The sequence below is a fragment of the Symphodus melops genome (genome assembly GCF_947650265.1).
Source record: "Symphodus melops genome assembly, chromosome: 1".
In the NCBI taxonomy this organism is placed as follows: Eukaryota; Metazoa; Chordata; class Actinopteri; order Labriformes; family Labridae; genus Symphodus; species Symphodus melops.
Genome location: NC_136691.1, coordinates 50,048,001 through 50,072,802, shown reverse-complemented (window position 1 = coordinate 50,072,802; position 24,802 = coordinate 50,048,001). Strand labels below are relative to the sequence as shown.

General features: G+C 41.9%; 1 protein-coding gene across 1 annotated transcript in view; it reads right to left on the bottom strand.

Annotated features, from left to right (window-relative positions):
* The window catches only part of fbxl17 (F-box and leucine-rich repeat protein 17), a 220,849-nt gene that overhangs the window by 58,565 nt on the left and 137,482 nt on the right, over positions 1-24,802 (bottom strand). Inside the window, exon 9 of the mRNA XM_079346506.1 lies at positions 9,529-9,605. Within this exon, the coding sequence (XP_079202632.1) occupies positions 9,529-9,605 (77 nt within the window). The remainder of the gene's footprint in view (positions 1-9,528; positions 9,606-24,802) is intronic.

Genomic DNA, 24,802 nt, shown 5'->3' with positions numbered 1-24,802 from the left:
TTACAAATAAAGAGACATGTGTTTGTGTTCTCTAACTAAAAGAACTTGTTTTTCTCTTAAAGTTTCTTTACTTATCTGAAGATAAATGACCGCAAGATTAAAAAAAAAAAAAAAAAAAAAATATATATATATATATATATGTATATATATATATATATATATACTCGTGTTGGAAGATTTCAGGTGGTTATGAAACAGACTGAAATGAATATTTTAAAAAGCAAATTCTTTGTATGCAATTATTTGCTGTTATTGTGTGGGCGTCAGGCAAGGTTCTTCACAGCTGCCTATTAAACAGCCTCTTTCTTTTTGTGCATTTTCCAGAGCAAAGATTTAGAAAGGAAAAGAAAGGAGGCTAATTGTGGTCAGAGAACACTTCTTACACTTGTTTATGACAAAGATCAGCAAAGAGATCAAATAATCACTTTGTCCACAGGGAGCACCAAGATCAACACTAACCAAAAGTTCTTCACTGAAGCTTTAAGCACAGAGCCCAGCAAGGCTCAGGTAAGAGGAAATAAAAAGCTGTTTGTAAATCCATTCCCATGGTAGCCACACGGATCTGTAAGCCTTTTTGTCATGTTTTTGGATTACATTTATTAAGTACTGCGTTTTCAATGAAGTGCAACTTTCTATTTCTTGTCTCTGTTTTAAACACTTGAGCTCTGTCGTTGTTAATAACTACTTTTAAAATCACAGAGGACATATTTGCTCCCTTCAGCTTCTGTGTCCAGGTGGAGCTGCCGTCGTAATGGAGTCAGACTCCGAGCCGGGTGTAGTGCATGTTGTTTCCCCGCGGCACAGGCACTCTCATTGATTTGCAGAGATAATAACCCACTTTATGGGTCTTTGCCCTCACCATGTCCGGTGGCACTCTACAACATATGTCACTCTCTCGCCTTCCTACTGTCTCTCCTGCGCCTCAAGGAGAAAAGCACACGGCTTACGAAATGTTACTATAGGTGCTATTTCTGTGTACAGCTGCTTCATTGCTTTTTAGGGTCTTGGTATGAAAAAAAGGTCATAGGAGTTGGCCTGAGGGTTTGGCTTTTACTTGTTCCTTTGTTTTACACTTAATGGAATTGATGTCAGACGGATCGTGCCGGGGAACTTCTGATGTCAGGTTGTGTTGTGATGGTTACGCTAGCTAAAGGCATTGAACTCTCCAATACTACGGAATTCAAAGGTGTGACCCAAGACAGTGGCAATTCTAGAGTTATTTCAGGGGCCCTCCCACCAGCAGAGCAGCAAGAGTTGATGTGGTCAGATGGGGTCCCTTAAGAAGATTTCCTACTGTCATTGCAAAAGTTGCACATTTTGGGTTGCTGCCTTTGCCCAAAGTTTTTCAGCCCCCAGGGGCCCCTCCACTTGTCTGGGGCCCCAAGCAGTTGTCTGTTGACAAGCAGTGCCTCTGACTCTAGAATAGGCTGATATCAAAAAACCAAAAGAGCTGTGTTTTGACTTTGTTTTGTGTATTGATTCTTTTTGTTTATTGTTGTTGCTGCTTTAATCTGCACACACACACACACACACACACACACACACACACACACACACACACACACACACACACACACACACACACACACACACACACACACACACACACACACACACACACACACACACACACACACACACACAACAATCATACAATACAGTCTGTTGTGGTTTTTATGTGCCTGCTCTGTTGTATTATTTCTTCTGCATTATCTTTGATACAATTACCCTTAAAACCCGACTTAAGTTTTAAACTCCATCAGTCACTACATGGTCGTCACAAATACATTGGAAGTTACAGTCACAGGTGTAATGCCTCAGTCTGCATGTGCAGTACAGGAGTGACTTAAAAGAGGACGTGTGTGTGTGTGTGTGTACACTGTATACTTAAGAGGTAAGGTCGAAAAAAAATGTTTGGTCCTCCAATGCTTTTCACCTATACACGGTTTACAAGGATAGCATCTCAAAGAAAGTACCAACACTTAAAAAAAATGCATATCTTCAGCGAGCGAAAGACAGAGCAGTGGCAGTCCATTAAATTCACAGGGCAGCAAAAAACTCAAATACTGACTTTTCTCAAGTTCTTCTCATAAAGATGGAAACGTTTTATCGATGTCTGTCACAGATAGAGAGCAGACGGGGAAATTCTGGTTGTAGTTACAGCTGGGCAGTCTGGTCAAGTAAAGATGTGTCATTGAGTTCCTGAACATCACGCCCTTACATAACAGGAGCTGTGGTATGATTAAGCTAAGATCTATTCAAACAACGTTAATTGACCTTCAAAGAAAATAAACATGTGGAATCTTAAAAATGACTGACAGGGTTAAAAAAGAAAAGAAAAATGATTATACAGCCTTTATTCACAGACGGAGCCAAACAAAACGTCAAACCAAGAAACCATATCCTTATTCTTACTCAACACACACACACACACACACACACACACACGTGTGTATACAGACAGAACCACACTCCGCAGCGATGCAGACAGACGGCTATTGTCTGCTGACTTTTTCTCTCCTTTGCGGCCCGCATCAATCTGTCGTAGCGCTCTGTGCATTTTAATCGACTGCTTTAAGAGTTACATTATTTACCTACTGGATGCCAGACAGAGAGGAGCAAACAAGCTATTACACTATCTTAGTTTACATCGCATTATGTTTCACAGCACTTACACTGTATGTGGTGCATAACTGCTTGGTAAACAAACAAGACAGAGGGAAAACACACAAGAGATTAAAAAGAAATAGAGATGTGAAACAGGAAACAACAGGGGGATTCACAAGTTGATGTTTGGGAAGAGAGAGACAGAAACAGCCTTTGAGGTTGTTTTTTTTTTTATCCTTTTCACCACAAAGTCTAAACATGCTTCATGTAAATTCAACAACTGATCATAGAGGTCCTTCTTTTCTTTTTTTGCATTGACTCCAACATTGTGTGACATTTAAAAAATGGCTCTATAGTACAGCTATGGCTGGTAAGAAACCTATGGCACATCAATCCCACAAATAGTGCGGAATAAAAAAAGAAGAGCGAGTATACTGGCTTGAGTTTAAAAGCTAGTGCAGTAACTCTTGAGCTTTCAGTTTACCCAAATGGCCTCATCATACTGTACATTTGGGGGGGGGGGGGGCAAACAATCACATATCATTTTCATCGGGCCGGTAAGATAGCTACCATGCATTTTCAGCTGCTTTTATGCTAAGTAACCTCACCTTGTAAAAAGCTCTTTGATACTCTGGGGGCTGAGCATGTGTTGAAATTTCCCCCTCGGCAAAGGAAACCTGCTAAAGTACACAAAAAGTCACACAAAGGCACGTAAGCGAGCAAAGAGCTGCAAAAAAAAAACCACGTCGGTAAAGACGCACACGTGAAGCCATACTTCATTCTTTCTGCTGAAGCGGAGGGGCAGGGAAGCCCCATCTATCAACGTTCAGTGCATTTAGAGCAAAGCGCCTCAGATGAAAGTGTGAGCTGAAAGACGAATGGAAAGAGGAGACGAGAGGGGAAAAGAGAGGAGGAAGGGGTTTGGGGTAATGGAACAGGGTTCCTAATAGAAGGAGGAGAAAAAAAAGGCCAAAATGAGGAAAATGTAGCTGCATGTTAAATATAAGAGAGCAAAGAATGCAGTGATTACATAAGAGAATAAGAGGCTAGAAATTGAGTGACAGCAATAATCCAACAAGCTGACACATGGGTAAATACAGATGGACATGACAATGAAATGCACAATCTGAGTAGCTCAGTCCTTCTTATACAACAATGCAACACAATCACACCAGTCTGGAAGATGGGCTGTCATCGTCAACATTTCTTATTAGGGGGGTTTATAGATGCAACATAGGAGGTGATTCTTCAAAGAAAGAGTTTCAGCACTTCTCAATCCAAAGTAACCATTCATTTCAGAATCACAACAATCATGAATGGTTCATCTTTTCAAAACGTCGTACGATATGGCTTTAAGTTTGAATGATTCCAATATTAGCATCTTCTCTCTTGAGGAGGCTAAATCCCCGTTGGACACGGCCTCTCTGTGTTTAGTTTGTATGTTCACCCCATGCATGCATGAGTTGTCTCCAGGTACTCGGGCTTCCTCTCACAGTCCGAAAACAAGCTTAACATGTCAATTGGAGACTCTAAATTGCCCGTAGGTCTGAATGTGAGTGTGACTGGTTCTATGTCTCTACTGTACTTGTCAGCCTTATGAGTGACTATCAACAATCCAGGGTGTACCCCAACGCTCACCCGAGCTTGAAATCTTGTCCCTGGCCTATAGATCATGCACCAATCTGTAGAATGTGCTTATACTGTATAGACTGGCAGACAGATGATGGAGTGTCAAAGGATAAGAAAGTCTAAGTGTTTATGCAGACTGTGTTTTTGCATTTCATAAAGCTTGGCTGAGCTCCTACTACATGTTGGCGGGGAAGAAAAAAAATGTTTGGTGTTTGTTTTTTAAGTGGGCTCATACTCTGCCCTGTTGATTCGGCTGTGAGGATTCCATGTCCATCTTATGCTTAAAAGTGCTCAAAATGTCAGTCACCTTACACTGTCTACGCATTAAATGAAAGATTTGAATTCAGTCTGGTGGGCTGAATAAATCCTCCCACTCATCTACTCTACAGTAGAACAGCTTGAAGTCCTCTAAAAGCAGACCAAAGCTGCTCCTTCTCTCCCCTTCTCGCTCTCACACTCCCACAGGTGTCTCTCTCGAGCTCGCAGTGCTCGCACAGAAGTGCACAGGAGGCCGTGACTGACAAGGTAAGGGATCGTGGGGAGGCGTGCAGGTGAAAGAGGGGAATTACCATATGTAAAGAACGGAGGTGCCAAGGTCTCTCTTTTTGTCTCAGGATACAGCAGACGGCTTTAGAGCGACAAGATGAGCACAGGTAGATAGATGTACACACTCGGGAGGGCAGACGCGCAAATGGACGCATGTGAATGCAAAACACGCACACCGGGGTATAAAAGACACACAGGGACTATAAGTGCATGAGCGAGCAGAGACAAGGAGGTATCACTGTCTGTGCAGGTGTGTTGAAGGTAAAGTGCAGGCCACATGCTCTGTGTAGGTCAATAAAGAGGATGACAGTGATGGTGCAGAGATCTGATTAGCACTGGGAGCGAAGCTGAGCACGGATTCTCATCAGGATCAGCTTTCAAACAAATGCTACAGCACTTCTATTTCTGCAAGGCGATGGGAAAAACCGAACCCCTCTGCCTGCGTTCCTATAATAGTAAGGTAGTCCTGAATTTTATTTTGATGAAGCATATGCTAATCATTTCAAAGAGAGATACACTTTTAAGCAGTTGCATCAGCAGAGACCTGTTGTTTTGTACTTTTTCTTTTTCTTTTCAAGACAAGATAAGAATGTTTTTATTCTTATAATAAACACAACCAGTCAATCTGTTTTTAGACACCAGCATCTCCAATTTACACTGCATAAATGACCACAGCAGCTATATAGAGCAGGATTACTGAAAGTGTTGGAAAGTGTCTCTGCAGTTCTCGGAGCCTAGAAGTGGCAGTGATTAGTGGGCACTCTGTAGATTAGGGGGGGGTTTACATGAGGGGGTCAGGACTTGAAATTGCTCAAAAGCCTGCAGCTTGAGGGTCTCCATATGAAAAGATGAGTAATATAATCTAAATAACGCCGGGTCCCAGGGTACTGCTTAATGTTTTCCATATGGATTCCCTGCTTTTGGAGAAGGCCACTTACAGAGTGTCCTTGTGCGAGTAAACTTTGTAAGCAGGGTGGTCTTTATCAAACTTCTGTTGTGATGAAAAGTAACAGTAAGAAAATGTGTTAATGCTCCTAACATGGCATATAAAGTCTATATGAGATAAAGTTTATAAGAAATGGCAGATAAGTCTGTTAACATTTCTTCATCAACGTATTGGTACCAAATTCTGCACAAATCATAATTTCCACACAGTAGATTTGAATCAACCATGCTTGTTTGTGCATGTTTGTATTGATAACCAAATGTATTAATCATTTGCTTTTGATTTACTTCATTCAATTCCATTTTCTCCCCTTGTAATTAATGCTGGTGAATGGACATATGTGACAGTGTTGGTATAAAAAAAAAAAAGTCCATGCAAACTTCTGTATGTTGATGCTGATGGCTTTTTCACACTTTAGGAAAACAGACGTGAACTCGTGATGATTTGGAAAAAAACAACATGCACTGAATGAAAGATGGAGGAAATCTGGACAGGATGCTTTTGGGGATGTTACAACAATCTTTTAAAATTCTTTGTGTTACTAATCATCAATCTTTAGTTACAGGTATGAAACCCAAGCAGCAGAAATACATACTGTAAGAGTTTAACATGAATATCAAAGACCCACGGTGTCTAACAAGTAATTATATGGAAATGAAATCAAACAAAATGGTGTTTCAGATAAAACATTTTCAAGTTCTTTGAGGAAGTTTTTTGTTTTTCTTTCTCCGGAGCACAAATGGAGCTTTCAGTGAGATCATTATGCCAAAAAAAGCTCCATCCTCACTTTTTTCCCATTTGTTTCCTCTTCCGCACAAAATAATCTTGAAAACCATCTGCCCTCGGAGTAAAATTACACGTTGCCTTCTCTCTCTCTTTCTGTCATCTAAACCTGTCTTTATGTCTCTCTCAAGGCTCCTATAAAAATCACACAGGAAGCCAAAGCTGACAGGAAAAAACAGAACACTCAAACGCAAGAGGCTTGTGGACATCTCAAATGCACTCAGAGAGGCCATTAATAAAAATAATTAGCAGAGGAGATGGGTGGAAAAAAAAAATCGGGGGGCCAGCTTGGCTGATGTAAAATCTCATTTCTGTTATTTAATTTATCCGAGGCTGAAGCAGGAAATCCACCAATCATGTTGTTAGAGCACAGAGCTCCAGTCTCTGGCATCTCTATCCTGGCAGGACATACGATGTACACACACACATAAATACACACAGATCCAATCATCGGCCATAAAGGGGGCCGGAGGGGTCATTAGTGAAGGGAGAAGATCAGATATCACCAATTCATCTTGGTCAGAATGATTAGAGAGACAGAGAAAAGGAGAGGGATGTAAAGGGGGCGGTTGTGTGCATTCCTGGTTTAATGTACTATTGTGATCTTGAAGTCATTAATCAAACACCCAAAGAAACACGCCCACTTAACATTTCACACACACAATATCACACGCAGTTAAAGCTCAGGTTCAGAGGGGTCAGGGTGATTATTGTCACTGTTACTCACAGAAGTCAGCAGCAAACTGCAGCACACGTAAGAGGGGAATCATTCGACGACAACTACGCTGTGAAAACCTCTCACAAAAGTGCCTGGCATTAAAGCTCTTATCCATATCTGTTATTACTATGAAAAAAACCACATTTGAAACATAAAAAATTCTGAAGCAAAGAGAAAAATTTAATGTTTGTTATTGTCAGCGATGTTAGAGAAGACGTCAGTAGCTGGAGTTAAAAATGGCTAACCATCTCATCCACTATTCAGAAAAATGATTAATGACATGACATGCCAATAAAATCTGGATTGGAAAAAAAAAAAACATTGGAAAAAAACCCCTGCATTCCAAGATGGCGCCCAATTCACTTCTTTGACAGTTTTCCACTGGCTGCATTAGCTAAAACCTTTTTTCTACTGGCTACTACAAAAGTCAGTGAGCCACTTGCGAGGAAACAAGTTAGAGACTTCCTCTGAGCAAGCCAGCTGAATTCTTGCTGGCTCTCAACGTGTGCTTTCTCAAATCCTGGTCATGGAGGAGTCATTCCTGGGCGGTTTGTGACAACCTGAAAATGTAGAGACACTTCTTCTGTCAAAATTGTGTAATGCTTCAGAGTGTATCCTCCTTTTATACTCATGTAGTTCAGATACTAGAACACAAATAGAACACTAATAGCCATAGCGTCGTGGCTCAGTGTTTGGGTCAAAATCACATCAATGTTAAAATGTTCATTTTGACAGAAGAAACACACGTTTACAACCAGGTTCAAAATGATTTTGAGGTACACTGGTACACATTAAAGGGGTAGAATGTATTCATAACTTTACCTTTTTGATTATATTATCACTATCAATCACATAGATTTTCAAAATAAAGCGCATGACTGATTTGACTTACAGCTGGGGTGTTCTAGTTATTTTGCCTTAAAACCTTCCATAACTACAATTCCTTGCCTGTTATTAGATTAATTAAATGGATGCCATTTTTAACACTTCTTCACATAGCAATGGGTGATGACACTGTGACAACGTCCATGCACTATACAACAGTTATGTAATGGTAAACAGTTGTTGCCCAAAACAGCTTTGTGATTCTGTCACCGTAATGGCTTTATTGCATGGGATTCCAGTTTACAGTCTGGTCATAATAGTCGTTAATAGTCATTTAAATACCGACCAAAAAACACAGCAAAAGGACTGAGTATGTGTATAAAATTATTGGAAATGTAATACAGCTAAAACTGCCAGTAGTTATAAGAAGTTTTGTTTTAAAGCAAACAATCCCTTAAGTAGGAAACCCGCTTCATTTTGTTCCCCCTTTTAAGTTAAGGGGGTAAAATAGAGCATCATACAAGTCAGGTTCATCTCTATATGCCAAGTTCACATTCAAAGGCTCAGCGGGCTGTGATCCACATGAATACAGCCCCCGACTCAGCCTAAGCTCCCTAAGCCCTGGAGAGAACACCATGGGACGAACAAGCAGAAGGCTTGTTTTCTCTTATCTCATTGGTCCCTTTGTGCAGTTTTCAATAAGCTAATTATTCAGACAATAGCAGGGTAAAAAAAAACAAACAAGTGAAGAAAACTGAAATAGAGCTAACTATCAAAAGCACAGGCTACTGTCTGTTTAAGATGAAAATACACCACAAAAGTACACCTGCATTACGAAGCCAATTTTAGGCAAACTGCACGGGGTAAAACAGCAGAAGTTTGTAAACTTGTTAGGCCCTTTGTGCAATTTACATTTTGAAAAGGGAATTCATTTAAGCAGTGGGGAGGGTGGGTTTTTATGGAAGAAAAGTTCAAACACTTTACAGGCAGTGCACGGGACATATCAAAATAAAATTCACATTAATCGTACCTTAGCAATCAAGGTCAAGCAAAAAAATAAAAAATATCAGTTTGACCCTTCACACATCACAATGCAAACATTTTGTAAAAATGGCACTGCATCACATTTCACTCTTGGTGCTGCAGTGCAGAATAATAGCTGTGGATTGCATTAAAGAAAACCTAATTACTCTGCAAAACCAGGTGCTAAATATGTTCAGAACATTTCTACACAAGTTAGACCCAGCTACTATAACATCAACATTTCTAAATTACACCAAAGAGATCTGACCAACATTACTTTATTCTTGTAAAACTTTCCAATAATATTTTTACTGTTTGCAAGTCTCGTTAGGGGCCGAGACGTAAAATCAAACGAGTCCTGAATCATGGTAGAGACAGAGGGTAATAACGGTTGTGATAATAATGTGGGAGGTTGAGTGCAACAAAGGGACAGTGATCGACAGTATCTTACCGTGATCTGTGATTTTACAGGACACCAGATAGAGCTCCTTCAGACTCCTCCCCTCCTTGGCGATGATTTCCACACACCTGCGGAGAGACAGGGAGAAAGAAGGAATGTTTAAAGTGTCACCAGGGGGCTTCACGGCTCTCTATGTTGCCTATGACTTTTTTATGAAGGCGATTTTTGACTCATCTCAAATCCACGCGCACGCTGAGCGGCTTTCCAGCCTTTTTTTAAAAAAAAACTCTGTCTTTCGCACACACATGATTATTCAACAGCAAAGGTTAAACAGTATTGCTAAAGGGTCAGAACTGTTCATACATCCTGCCAGTGCTTCTTTGAACACACACACACACACACACACACACACACACACACACACACACACACACACACACACACACACACACACACACACACACACACACACACACACACACACACACACACACACACACACACACACACACACATTAATAATTAAAGACCTGATCTGATTATAGAATATGCACCAACACAGCAGGAGCATGTGTGTGTGTGTGTGTGTGTGTGTGTGTGTGTGTGTGCATAGACACACATGTATGGTTGGCGTTCTCTCTTCAAAGATAACTGGATTCAGCTCGGTGCCAGTGCCCAAAGGACCTACAGCACGTGTGTGTGTGTGTGTGTGTGTGTGTTTGTGAGAGAGAAAGCGAGCGTATTCCAGGGAGGGCCGAGGGGAAGATCAGAGTATCTGTATCAAATGATTCTCTTTAAATGCCTCTAATGAGAGGAGCGTGTGCAACAACTAGATTTTGATCTACGCGTTTGACCTATTAACCTTCAGGAGAAAATGTTTTGATCTTTATGCTGGTGTTCTGGCATGAATATTTATGGGACAAAAAAAAAAAAAAAAAGACAAGCACACACACGCGCAAACACACACGTACAGTACGGCTCTGGCATTAATGTGAAAGAGGAGGGGAGGGGAATAAATGTGATGTTGAGCTGTCCTCTATCATTGAGCTTCATGTCAAAGTGACACAGAGAACAATATTGAGTTCTGCTGCTCTGTGCTCATATGTGTTCACGCTATATGACTGACAACCGATGTTGACTGAATTGCATTGTTCCCCTCGCTCTCCATCTGGAGGCTTATCTCACTATAGATGGGTGAGGACTTATTTAGAGGATCTGAGCTTCCTTTCTGTCATGTTTTGCAGCAAACAAGAGTGAGAATAGGATGCAGATCAACAGGGAGTTTGAGTGCAAAAACATTTCCTGCAGAACAAAGCGAGATGTCTCCGTGTTTTCTCGCCCCAGGTTTCATTCAAGGTGACACAATTCGTGGATTTGGCCCGATGTGTGACAAATCGCACCGAAGGATCACGGAGGAAGACATGTTGGTGGGAGAAAAGTTAAAACGTGTGTCATATTTTCAATATCCTTATTTCTAAGGAGGGAGCCAAAGCTGTTCAAATGTGCAGCGGCTTGTCTGCTTTAGTTCACTGATCTGCAACTTCATATTTCACATTTTCTATCAAGTGTTGGTGGCCTGCAAGCGTCACAATGTCTTCAGGATGTACTTTTTCCTTTCTTTTCATTGTCCTTCCAACCTCGGCTTGTTTATTTTTCTCTCTTTCCACTCTGTCTTTTTCTATCTTCGACCTTCTTCTCTCTTAGAAACAAAAGACCTGTTGCAAGGTGGGTGTCATTCCTGGCTTTACATGAGGTTCAGTTTGGCCAGCTTGTTCTCAAGATGAAACTGTGCATCTGGAGGATTTGGAATTAGAGCTTCTAATGAGGGAATGCACGGGGAAAAGTCGGATAAGGAACAGACGAAAATGAGCGCCGTGATTTCAGAGATGCAGCGACGAAGTCCGAGGCGGAGTGCATCCTCTGGGAAGCTCGTTACACTGTGCCCAGGGTCAGAGAGAAAGCAATTAGATCAGACATCAATGAATGAGGAAGTGAGGAAGGAGAGATGGATAAGGAATCTTTATACAGTATCCGTAATAGAAGTTGAACAGAGTACGTGATCGGAGACTGACAGAGGAGAGGAAAAAAGGAAAGGAAGTGAAGAGATAGAGGAGATTTATCAGGCCGGAGTTAGGTGAGCGAGGACGGAGTGGAAAGTGGAAACTAAAACCGGGCTCACGCCACATCAAAAGGCCTTCAAGAAGCAACAAGATCCCACCCACCTCCTACTCAAACCCCACAAGGCTCAGCTGACATGAATTAGTGATCTGCTCGCTTTCAATAATGTACAGAGCTCGTGACAAAAGGCCCCGGCCAGGTGCCACGTGCATACTGAGCGTTACTATTGAGGCGATGCTGCAGGAGATAATGTTAAGAGTCGAACATTAGGATGCAGGGAGGAGGCAACGAGTCAACAGTGAGGCAGGGCGGAGGAGCTGCAGGAGAATCTGACAATGACGAAAGAGAGTAACTCTCGAGTGGGGAAATTGACAGGTTTGAAGAGACTTGGAGAAATGTTCGGAAAAAGGAAGGAGAAGAAATGTTGAATGGATGAAAGGAGAAGAAGGATGATGCTGAGAAAAGGTGCGAGGGGTTGAGGGATTCGGCGAAAAGGAAAAGATGAGGTGACAAACGGGAAATGTGCAGAGGAGGATCAGGATTATGAGAAAACAATGAGAGATGCAGGTGTGTGTGTGTCGGGGGGGGGGGGAGGATGAGAAAGGCAAACAAATATGGGAAGAGAAAAAGATTTTGGAAACAAAAGGAGCAAATCGATGGAGGAGGACAGGAGGCAGAGAGTACAAGACGACATAACATAAAGTGTACTGCAGGTTGAGGGAAAGGTTGATGAAGAGGATTCTGAACAATTAGAAGAAATGAGCAAGAGGAAAAGAGTGTGAAAAGATGCAGCGTGAATGATGGAAAGTCAATTGAATACGTTGAGATAGTTGTCCCTGTGACCAAGAAGGGCAAATGATGCTCGCACAAATATTATTACTGCACACAAAAAAAGAGAGAAATCTTTTCGTCACAGATATACGGCAGGCACATTTATCAATCAAGGTCACCTCCCTTCATATAAGAGGACAATCAAACCATTTTGATGAGAGTGAGAGAGAGAGAGAGAGAGAGAGAGAGAGAGAGAGAGAGAGAGAGAGAGAGAGGCGCTGAAGGGAGCGAGCATCATCCGGGGTCAGTGTGTGTTGCGGCTCGCTGTCACCTCGCTGTCGGCACAAACAGCTGGAGAGAAACAATAAAACTGTCACACCGCTCTCCACCTCTTTCCCTCACTCACAAAATCAAACTTCAGGTTCACGTCTCAGCATGCCTTGGATTCAGGGGATTTATTTTTCCGCCCTTTGTACTCAAAGTCATGAACACGTCTAAATTGCATTACTGGATCCACACAACTGGACATTGAGGATTTTGGATAGCTGTAAAAAGATTAATATTTGATTTATATTTGTTTTCCAGGAGGAGTCTACACTGACCGCTAACAAATGTAGCCTTTGTTTGACCGAAAAGGAAAAAGAAGAGAGAAATATAAATGGGATACATGAATAGATTTCTCTAGCTGAAGCACATTAGAGATCTGTTACTCCAAAACCAGGGAAACACTGACAGACACATGCACTCCTGAACATTTCTCGAAAAAGTGTTGCTTACGAGGACTCAGGAGGTGAGACAAGAGGACGTACTCTCAGGGTCAATCTACTGAAACAAAAAGGAGGAGGAAGCTGCTCCTATACAAAACAATCATTCCTTCGTCATGCACTGGGCTCATGATATAAACATCATCGATTATGTCAACCTTACTTGTGGTGAATTCCTGAATATTTCCTTCCGATCTGACAAAATCGACTCACCCAGTCTTTAAACAGAGAACTCTACAAGAGGGCTGACAGGAAGAAAAGTCCAGGCAGAGTCGGGTTGTAAACAAAGTGGCTGTTTGCAGTCACACGTGCAGCTCAGCCTCAGATTTTGGGGAACATTTTCAGGAGCTTTGAGCAGATGTCGAGGTATATCATGGGGAAACTCGCAGTAATATATATAATTACTGATACCAAATGACTATCCTGCATCAGAGTTCGTTAGATCATTCTTATGTTTATTTACAAAAGGTCTGCGTGGTGCACATTAAGGTGAACATGTTATTGAAGAGTAAAATATTTGCCCAACATCTGCTCTGCCATTGCAAACCTCTCTCTGAGCAACAGTGTCCTTTTTTCCTCTCGTCTAGAAAGTGCAAATTCATTTTAAACACACTCTCGAGCATGATAGTTAACAGAGTTTTTTCTTAAACTCTCAGAGAAGCATTTGAGTAATAAAAGAGAAATCTGACCAGGGTTATCAGTGTGTTCAAATGATGTCTGTTTTATTCCGAGGGTTTGGAAAATGGAACTTTCAAATCACCGGCAACATGTTGATGTAGATACCTCTTCACCTTCAGCACTGAGCTGGAGTGACTCTCAACAACTCTAACGACGAGCAGAAGCTTTCGAAAATCACTCTGTACATCTGCAGTGATGTGAGCACTTTGACTGCTTTGACCTGAGTTAGAAAAATGAAGAGAAAAAAAAAAGAAGAAGATTAGCACAAAGAAAATCAGGGATCACGCCACAGATAACCTTTTTCTTTATGAGCTCTATACTGCGCTTAAAGCTCCATCGTGGGACACCCAACCTTTGTGAAGTGTGTGTGGGCGAGTGTACTGACAACCAGAGGTTAAACCCTGACAAAGCCTGGTGATCAACCTTGAATCCCAGCTCACTGTTTGATCAGACTTATTGGATTTTATGAGCTTCTTGCCATGGTCCTACTGAAAATGTGTAATTCTCACTAACTGAAGCTCACTTTAAGTCAGGGGGGAAAAGTCAAAGATGCCTCAGGTTAGTACAGTCAACAGCAGAGACGAGTGTTGAGTTGGTTTAAAACAGACACGTGGGGGCTCCTGTGGTCAAGCGGTTAGTTTTTTTACACCCTACGTACAGAGGTTTCCTAAAAATACAAGTTCAACCACCCCGTTGAACACGTCACACACACACATGCACCAGTCGACTGGAAAGAGCTTACAGCCAGTCTTAAACAGGAGATTATGGGGCAAGTGACGAAGGACAAAGAGACCGAGGTACAACCTCTGTTTGTGTGTGTGTGTGTGTGTGTGTGTGTGTGTGTGTTGTTACATACAGTATGCCGTTTATGCTTGCGTGAATTTGTGCCCGTGTCCCTCTGAGGTGAAGCTAATCTGCTTCTGTGCAGCACAGCCAGAGGTATCCAAACAGACAGGCAGCAAAGACGAAGAATAGTGACAATACTTAAGAGAAAACTGAGGTCCATATTTATCACAAAGGCTGCAGACAGTCTTCTAGCCAAACAACATGTGTAGCGCTTCTCTTTAGCTAGCTGACTACAATAGAACAGGAACAAAGAGGCTGCTGGGAGAATGGCTGTAGGTAGGTACACTAGCACAGTGCTCATCCCCGCTCCTCACACAGCCCACAATTACACGGCTGTCTAGCCACACAAAGGGAGCAGAGAAATAGAAATGGATGATTTTCGAGCAAAGAGGGTGAAAAAGAAAGAAAGTAAGCATGAAATGTATAAAGAAAAGCGGTTGAAGGTCTAGGGAGAGGTTGGAAACATAAAGAGGAGGAGGAGGAGGAGGAGGAGGAGGAGGAGGAGGCAGCACTGACAGACGAGACTTCAGACTTCCATGGCTGTCTTTAGACTTAATGAAATGGAAAGGGCGGAGCAGCAAGGAGGTGGAGAGCAAAGCAAAACAGGGTTTATACTTCTGGGGGAGAACGTTCTTGCAAAATGATTCTTGCTGTAAATTTTCTTTATTTCACCCATAAATCCATACACAAGTGTAAGGAAGCAGAGTTCTGCTCCCTCAGACGACGTGCAACACTGACTCTCTGGAATCCAAAGCACAAAAAAAAACTTTAAGACTTCTTTTTCATAGGGCTTCTATAATAGGATATAAAAATATCCAATATCTCAAAAGAGCCCTTCATTAAGCAAATACGTCTTACAGAGAAAAAGCAGCAATCGTAAGATGGAGCAATCCAGGTTTTATTGAATGAGAGGGAGAATGTTTGTCGCTTTTAAAATCACGTCGCCTCTGATCGAGTCTGTCCACTTTTGTTCTGTTTCTCATGTGGGATATGATTCAAATGATGTTCTAATCAAAATATGAGCAGAGCAATCTTTGAGTATCAGGTTTTATTTTCTCATGTCGAGACAACGCTTTTTTCTAATACTGTCAGAGAAAAAACTTGTAAGGTTGCGAAATGGAGTGAGATAAATCTATCTCCATGAAGTCCTTATTGGTCTTCAGACATGTTGTTATTTTTTTATTACTTCTAATGATATATACTGAATTACAAAATGTATCATTAAAAAGATTTTTTAAAAAACGGGTGGAAAATGGTCAAAAATGTGTTTGTATGTTTATAAGAATCTTTTTACACGTTTGATTTTCGTTTCAAGAAGTTTAAATTTATAAGATTTCATAGAATGACGAAAACATCTACACGAGTAAACACAACTTCCCTCTTACTTACTGTTCTAACTTCTTTACTGACAGAAAGACAAACCACAAACGTCAAAAACAAATTGGTGAAATGTTGAACTGCAACATCCGTGGGAATTTCACCACAGCACCCCTGGGTGGGCCTTCCAGGGCACCTTAGGGCTGTGACCAAACACAGACAGAGCCAACACAAATAACCAATCTCAATCATGCCGGACCAGCAGGTGAATCTGTGTCTGTCAGGAATATTTTGTATAATTCCTAATCTAATTTACTTTCTAACTTAGACGTTGTATTTCTGTATTTCTTGTTTCTATTCTAATTGAATTGAATGTTTTGAGATTTAATCTTCTCTGTGAGGGTTAATTGTTTGTTTTAGGGACTTTTAAATTTTCTATTTAAATGTCATGTTTTTTCTTTGTCATGATGTTTTGATGAAGTGTGTGAAGCACTTTGACTTACATTGTTGCTGAAATGTGCTCTATAAATAAACATGGCATGGGTTCATTACCACATCTGTTTACTGCAATAATAACATCCCTACTACAACAATCCTGTAAGTAAGGACACGTTTTATTTTAATCTGTTTTACTGCCATAACAAGAACATTTTGGTGTTTTTTTGTTTTTGTTTATAAGAGATCTCATCTTATTTAGTAAGTTACCTGTGAATAAAAACTATGAGTAAAGACCTCGAAAAAGTATACTCATTGTTCCTGGAAAACCAGCGCTGTTATCCCCGAATAATGGGATACATAATCTGAGACACCCAAGGAAATGTACTACTTTTCACAGGACAGTGTAGCAAAAATAAATTGTATGGATGCATGTCCTCTCAGGGCTACCGTATGTTAGACACCCTGTCTATCTGTTTCTGTATGTGTGAGTGTATTCATGTCTGTGCAGCTTCCAGCCGTCTGAATCAGGGTCTGCTTCAGTAATTAGGGCCTGGATGATTTCCCAGGCCAGCCTGCCGAGCCCACCGCTCAAATGAGAATCGCATTCCTATTGTGTCCCACCGCCGTTAATCATGTTTTCAAACGACGGTGCAAAACGGCGGGGCATTCCAGCAGCTTGTCATCAACCCCGCTCAAAAATGTGCCTTTGGGGTCATAACTGGAGCTTTAAATGCCCATCATGCTCGGCTTTTCTGTCCAGCCTGGGCTTTTTTAGTTTGTCAGGGAGAGAAAAGGAGTGCATGGAACGAGCACACTTCGCCGGCCAAAACAGCACAGAGAGCAAAAATATCAAGCTTTATGTGAACGACTCTCCACTTTGATTCTCAGGATGAAGAATTCTACCAGCTGAAGGGAAACAGGAGTTGCAAAGAACTTCAGTTAGTTCATCTTACTTAGTGTAGTTTAGTTTCAGTTTAGTATAGTTTACATTGGTTTCACTAGCGTTGTTTTTTAGTTTTTTTTTTTTGTTTCATTGAACCAAGCCAAGCCGAGCTGACTGGAGGTTGGCTAAATCTGTCTTAGTTTATGATATGTAATTATAAGAAGATAGATTAAGTAGTTTTCTTGTAATCTTTTTATGCAAATTTAAAGACCAACAACCCGCCTGAAATGTTTGTTGTACTAATGAAATCAAAAAAGTTTCGGCACAGAGACTTGGAACTCTGTTCTGAAAATGTGGTCACTTAGCAGATCTAGAGGTGTGTATTATACAATCTTCAGTCTGAGAATGCATCGGAACCTGCATACACATCCACCCAAAAAAGTCATGTTTTTATTGCATATATCAGCCACCAAATGCACCATCACAAACCAGATGATTTGTCCATCGAAACCCCAGAGGGAAAAGCCAGCGAAGCACTTTGTGAGGTTAAGTGGCAGTTACTCACTATAAGCTCATCCAAATGGACAGCCGGTTGCCGTGCCAACTGACAGGCCTCCGTGAAGCACATTCACAAACAGCATTTTAAAGCAGCTGCTCGGGTGCCAAGAGAAACCAAACTGGGCTGACATCGCTCACACAACATGGATTTTTTTCATAGCTCTTAACCCAGCCTCTGTGGTTTCCTTCCTCTGGTGCACCTAAGCAGTTTCCACCCCGGAGGACATGCATGCGAGATCGTCACCTCTAAATGAACAACTGTTGTGTAAAGCTATGCCATGCCCCTATCTGCCTGCACGGTCAGCCCACTGCAGCTATAACACAATAAATAACTGAGCAGGAGATGAGCACTGCCCCGTGGCAGATGGTGATAACACTTACAGCCTCAGGTCTGAGAGCTGACACTGTGCTCTGTGTGTGTGTGTGTGTGTGTGTGTGTGTGTGTGTGTTTATCTGACAAAGTTAGTGCAGCTCTTCCCCTGTGAGATGAACAGTTAGTTTAAAGATGGTTGCCCATGATAGATGTCACAGTGGGGAGTAAAAGCAGTGGATGCGTCTGGTCATGTGGAAACATGATCGGAGAGGGCGGGAGAAAAAAAGTGTGTATGAACATTTCGGTGGACATGTTAGATTGTTGTATCCACAACTTCAATCAGGGTGTTGTTGAGATATTTTCAGGAAGTTTAAAGTCAATTCTTAACACAAATGTTATTTACATGTGTCTGAATGTTGATTAATGTACACTGTCCCTTTTCATATAAAATAGTGGAGTTGACTTTTGACATTATTGTAAAAAGTGTTATCATTCATCAGTGTAGTTGTCTGTGACTGTTTGTGTGGAAATAAGCATCTCTTAATATTGGCCCAAACATTTTTTTTTTTGAAGCGAAAAGTGACCCTAACATTTCCTGGCAAAACTCTTTGTAGTTCATCATTGAGGTCTGTATTAGAAAAAGAAGACTCACACTGCACGTCTATGACATCATGTGTTCACAACAATTAGATGGAGGTATGAAGAATGAAGAGAAACAAAAAGAAAATACACCAGATCACGGCTGTTGCTGGTGTGAAGGCATATAAATCTGCAACGACCTCATCATTAGGGAAAAAAAATAAAATCCCAAAACTATTCCAATGATTTCTTGTTACATTAATTTTCCTTTGGCAGAAAGGGAGAGTAAAATACAGACTGGATATATTTGGAACCAGAGAGAAATATTAAATACAACAAAAAAATCCTCCATTGGAATCAAACCTGGAAGATTGGCTTGTTGGATATATTTCCAGGATGCTCTGGAGAATTATTTTCTACTTTGTAAAATACTTTGTTTGTTGTTATTGAGACACACTGTATTGCAGGCTATTTAAAAATAGGTGTTTTTCGGGTGGTGGTTGAGCTCAGTTGTTATCGTGCGTCCCCGTGGAAAAGACTACAGCCCTCAAAGTGAAGACCTCGGGTTTGACTACCATCCCTTTTCCGCGTCTCAACCCCACTCTCTCTTCCCTGTTTCCTCCTCTCCACTGTCCTGAAAAATCAGGAGTCACATAGAAATGAATATGAAAGTGATGTCTTGAAACAGGCCTCTTCATTCCTAAAAACCTATCAAAGAAGGTGGACATTTTTTAAATGCGCTGTACTGTATGTGATTTCTCCTGAGAAGATAAGACCTCATCACCACCAGCGTACAAGACCTCGGTCCAGGCTGTAAAGAAAAACTGCTGTGACTGTGATGAATCGAGCTTAGCTCACTGCTCGCGGCTGAACATCGTAACTCTCCCGCTGTGCGTCCACACGCACACAGAGGTGAGCTCCCACCATGTTTACCAATCGGCCTGACACAGTGGCACACGGTAACACGCAGTGTACACGCAACGCCCACTCAGCCATGGCTAATTGTTCTGCACTTTGATTACTGCCATCTATTTTAATGAGAGCCTGCGTTTTCTGTCAAACATGGTGCACACACGCAGGAGTTTGTGTGTGTTTGTTTGGACACACACACATACACACACATACATATAAATGAAGAGAACAATGCTGTGAACTGTGTTCATCCTGGTGGCAGGAAATTGGAGGGTGTTCATTAGGCTAATGGATGTGAAGAGGAAGGGAGAAGGAGGATGAAGATAAAACAAGGGGAGGACAGGAGGGAGGGCGGGTGGAAGGCTGCTGAATTATAACACAACAAGTACAACGACCCAACAAGTCATATTGCAGTGTGTAATTTCCTTGCCACAATGATAAAGAGTGGAATACTTCAATTACGCCGGCTTTAATTACGCTGAATTTGCCTCATAAGTCGGCTCCTGGAGTGAACGAATGAGCTGTCGGGTTTTGGTGCTTCTGCTGCTCGGCTTCATTAGGATCTCTGGTTTACCAGAACACACCAGGATGACACCGCCTAATCAATGGACTCCCACTGTTTTAAAGACTCAGCGAGAGCTGAGGCGGTGGATTCCAAACTGGAAAGGGTTGGCGATCGATGGTGGAAATGGGTGCTTTCCAGTGAGGCTTCAGTTATCCTGCATTTTTCCTGACATGGAGGCAGCTACAGCGACGCTTCACTCTGAATAATCGCCCAAGATTGCTGCGAAGACAGCCCTCGACTAAAAAGTGCATTTCCCAAAAAAACACACGTGCAGAATGTAAGGAGCAAGGGAAAACATAAGGAGGGGGAAAGAAAATACAGAAGAAGAAAAAAAAAAAGGGGGGGGGGGGGGGTGTGAAAGAAAAGAGAGCATTTAAAGGATGGAGCGCGACAACCGCATTAAAAACCACAGCTATGCCGGATCACATCGTCACACTCTGTCTCATCACTTTACGAGACGTTAGGTCGGCCATGAAACTAGTTCAACATGTCTAGTATAACAGTCATCGATACCGCAATACCACACATGCATACACACACGCATGCAAGCTGGAAAATGTTGTTCCAGGAAAACAGAGCTTCAAAATAACACTAAAACGTGTTTATATCCCAAGTTTCAAAGTTTCATATCAAAAGCAATAAAAACTGCAATTAAAGCTGCTCTCTTCCAGGAATCAAGCCTGACTCATGACCTCTGCATGGGGATCAGATGGCCCTACACTGACCTGATCATGACCCCTGTCTGTCACCGTCACCATAGCAACATAAGCAATGGTAGCACGCTTTTACACATCAGCTTAGCTTTGTGTGAGGAACTATCATGACACAAAAACACTCTGTGGAAGCGTAGTGTGAGCAGTACTTTGTGCTTATTTCCATACTTAAACCTTCTTGTTCTGCATATTAACAGTCAGCTTTCCTCTTTGATTTGTAGCTTATAATGTCTTTCTATTGCCTTGGTTTTGATATCAGATTTAAGTATTAGATGTTAGCAATTGAACACACAAGGTGCGCTATGAATAACAAAAACATGGATATGTGATATAGAGGGAGAGGGCTCCAGCATATACTGGTAAACTAGCAGTTAATGAAATTGTTCCCTCCATAGGAACAGAAGGGGGAAAGATCCTAATGAGAAACTCATGGCTAAATAAGCATTATGGTAATAACAGTGCATGGGAGCATCCCTCAGACCAGGCGTTTGACTCTGGTGACACAGCGCCATTAGGTATTCATGAAAACAGATGTTGGCTGGCTTGTGGAAGTCATTGGCCCAAAAACCTGCCGAAGAAAAGGCCAGAATCCTAAATGAATTTCCCACCAGAATCCACCGTCTGATGCCATGCCAACAGGAAAAAGGGAGATTTTTATACTACAGGAGAGAAGGAGAGATGGCAGGATGAGGAGAGAGAGAGAGCGAGAGAGAGAGAGAGAGAGGGAAGGCAAGAGAAAGAGAGAGAGAGGGAGGGAGAGAAAGAGAGAGAGAGAGAGAGAGAGAGAGAGAGAGAGAGAGAGAGAGAGAGAGAGAGAGAAAATCAGGATTTATCCCCCTTGAAGTTGCTGTCTTCGCTCATGACGCCTCGTCATCATCAAACCTCATCTCCAGCTCTTCATGTCCAAAGATGGCATCTTTAGCATGGGCTGAAGAAACAAAATCCTATTTAGCTTTGATAGCAAAGTGAATTTTGTAGAAGCAGTCACAAGTAAGCGACGCTCCAGTGGCTTATCGCCGGCTAAGCAGACAGAGCTTAGGAGGAGGAATGGGCGATGGAGGAAGGAGAGGGGGGGGGGCAAAGTGAGAATTTAGGTGTTATTTTAACAAAGCTTTTTGTCACATTTCTTAATCCCCTGCTCGACTAAATTGTCTGAACATTTTGGAAAATATTAGATTCTTAAAATTGGGATCACAAAGGGAAACACTTTTGGACAATTACGGTCAACAGAGAAAAAAGTTTCACTCACTTGCAGTGACCACAATCCCTGTAAAAAACAATAAAGGACACATATAAACACAGCAAAAGTGTATAATTTTTTTTTTAAAAAGGTGCATAACTTAAAAGAAAATGCAAAGTGTAAGAACATTCCTTCTTCTTTTCTTTTCGAATGAACTGACATGATATGTATATGTTTTATTCTAACTCTCGGCACTGCGGCTTTAACACAGTTTGTGCTTCAGACTTTTCAATAGGCTGACGGACCTTTCTTAGACTATTTTTTCCATAGCAGAATAAAGCTCCTTTCTTTGCTATTCTTAGGGCCACTCCACAGCCAAACATTCATCTAATCACTGTCGGAAGAAACTTTATGATTAAGAAAAAGGGCTGCAGAGGTTGCACACTTCATCTTTTGTCTGGTGTTGTGAAATAATGTGAAAAAGTCTCACTGAGCTTTCATTCACTTGAAAACACGAGGAATAAGGAGATGAGGAGAATCAAGTGTAGGGCTTTTGTTCTCCTTCCTTTCCATAACGATTGATATTACAGCCCTCATCCTTACATAGATCCTCTATTTAGTGTGCTGGGAAATTGACTGTGGCTGGTTTGGGGACACAGGAGGCCGGAGGAAGAAAGAAGAGCAGAAGAAGAACAGATTTTAATGGACAGCGTTGTTGATGGATGTGATTATAGCCTCTTCTTGCTGCCCATCCATTCTCTATAGATTCCAGATGATAACAGTCCTTTGACCATCTCTTTCTTCCTCTCAACCGTTCAACATTTTTTTTCTCTCTCTTATCCTGCTCTTGAACATCCCGTCTTCTTCTCTTTCAGCCTTTCTGTTTCTGTTTATCAATCTTTTCTCTCTAAAGCCCTGTTCTTTCTCTCTGTTCTTCCCTCTCCAACCCGTGTGCATGTTTTTTTCCTTCCCCCCCCCACCCCCCCTTAACACCATCTTCTTCTCCCCCAATCACTCCTCGTGTGCTTCACAGGGATCCAACAAACCACATCACATATTTAAGACCCCTACCCTCTCTTCTCCTTACATCTCCCCTTTTAGCCCTGCTATCTTTTTTTTTCTCTTTACCACGGCCTCTCATCCTTTCATGGCCCCCTTACAGTTCACGAGAGTATTCACATTTCGAAAAGAGAAGAAATACCCCCCGATGGGTGGTACGTGTTTGCCTGGAAACACATTAGCAATGTTGGTTAAAACGCTATGACAAATGACAGGAGACTAACAGTGGGGATCCTGCTGGTCATTCAGACAGCCGGCAGAAGCACTGGAGTGCGCTCCAGCACAACGCTGAAGCTCAAAGTGAAACCAATCCTCCAATGCCATACAATATCTGCCTTAATCTTACTCAAGCTCCGCTCATTACACACTCAGCGTGGGCCTGGAGACAGGCAACACGGGGAGCGATGCAGCTGGGATTTGTACACCAACTCTGTGTATGTATGTGTGTGTGTGTGTGTGTGTGTGTGCGTGGACACATTGATGTGGTATGGCTATCGCTGCAAGACGAAGCCACACTAAAAGGGTGTGTAATACGACTTGACACCGTACGCAGATCAAGTGGATTTATCATCCCCATCATCTCCTCCCGAAGAGACGAAACCATAGAGAATGTTCATTTCCAGCATCATAAACAACCGTAATAAGCATCACACTGACATGTGAGCACGTTTGCATGTCTGTGTAACAATCGGCTTACTCTCATGCATCGAGTCGGAGTACATGACATGCATATACCTCTGTGGATGTGTGTGTTTAACTGTACGTGTGCATACGTGAGCGGTTGTGCACATGCGTCCTTTTTTACCTCATTACCACAGCAAGAACCTGACCATGCCTTTTTCATTTGCTCCGTCATGCAAGGTGAAGTCATGCAGACTGAATTCAGACAATCCTAATTGTGCAGGGTGATAATGTACCCACATAAAGACCGACATATTTCAAACCGCAATAATACTCTCTGTGATCCAAAAAAATTTCAACACTCACACTCAAGGACGGGCGAGTCGAGGGCTTTGCCAAAAAACTGGGAAGGCTGATCTCAAAAACAGACCACTATTTTGAATTTAAAAAAAAGAATTTTTAAGCACAAAAGCACATTTGTGTAAGCAAAAGCACGTCCTCGCATATAGTATGTGCTCACGTGCTTAAACATCCATGCACAAACACATACATGTAAGGTAAAGTTGACTCAGAACAGCAGACTGAGGGTTGGAGAGCTGCAGCTCTCCGTCTGCCAGTTCAGTTTTATGTCTCAGCTTTGATACAAATCCACACAGCATGAGAGCTCACTGCGCCACCTGAGCTATGTGTGTGTCTGTATATGTGCGCTTATAAATGTCCAATCCACCACCTGTTTGTTCACATCGAAAGCCAAACTCCATCTATTTCCAGAGGGTGCACTTGGATGCGTGTCCGCGTGCACACCAGCGTCTTAAACGTGTGTGTTTGCATGTGCATGCGAGTGTGTACCTGTGGTGTGTGATTCATTCTGTTTTCCTCATGAAGCTGTTGCTCATTAATCAATTTATGGTGGGACAGCTATATGAGACGACGCTCTCTCCCACTCCCTCATGAAACCTCACCAGGGCTTCTATCCTTCTCCAGCTCACATAACCCACCTTCTGGCCGGA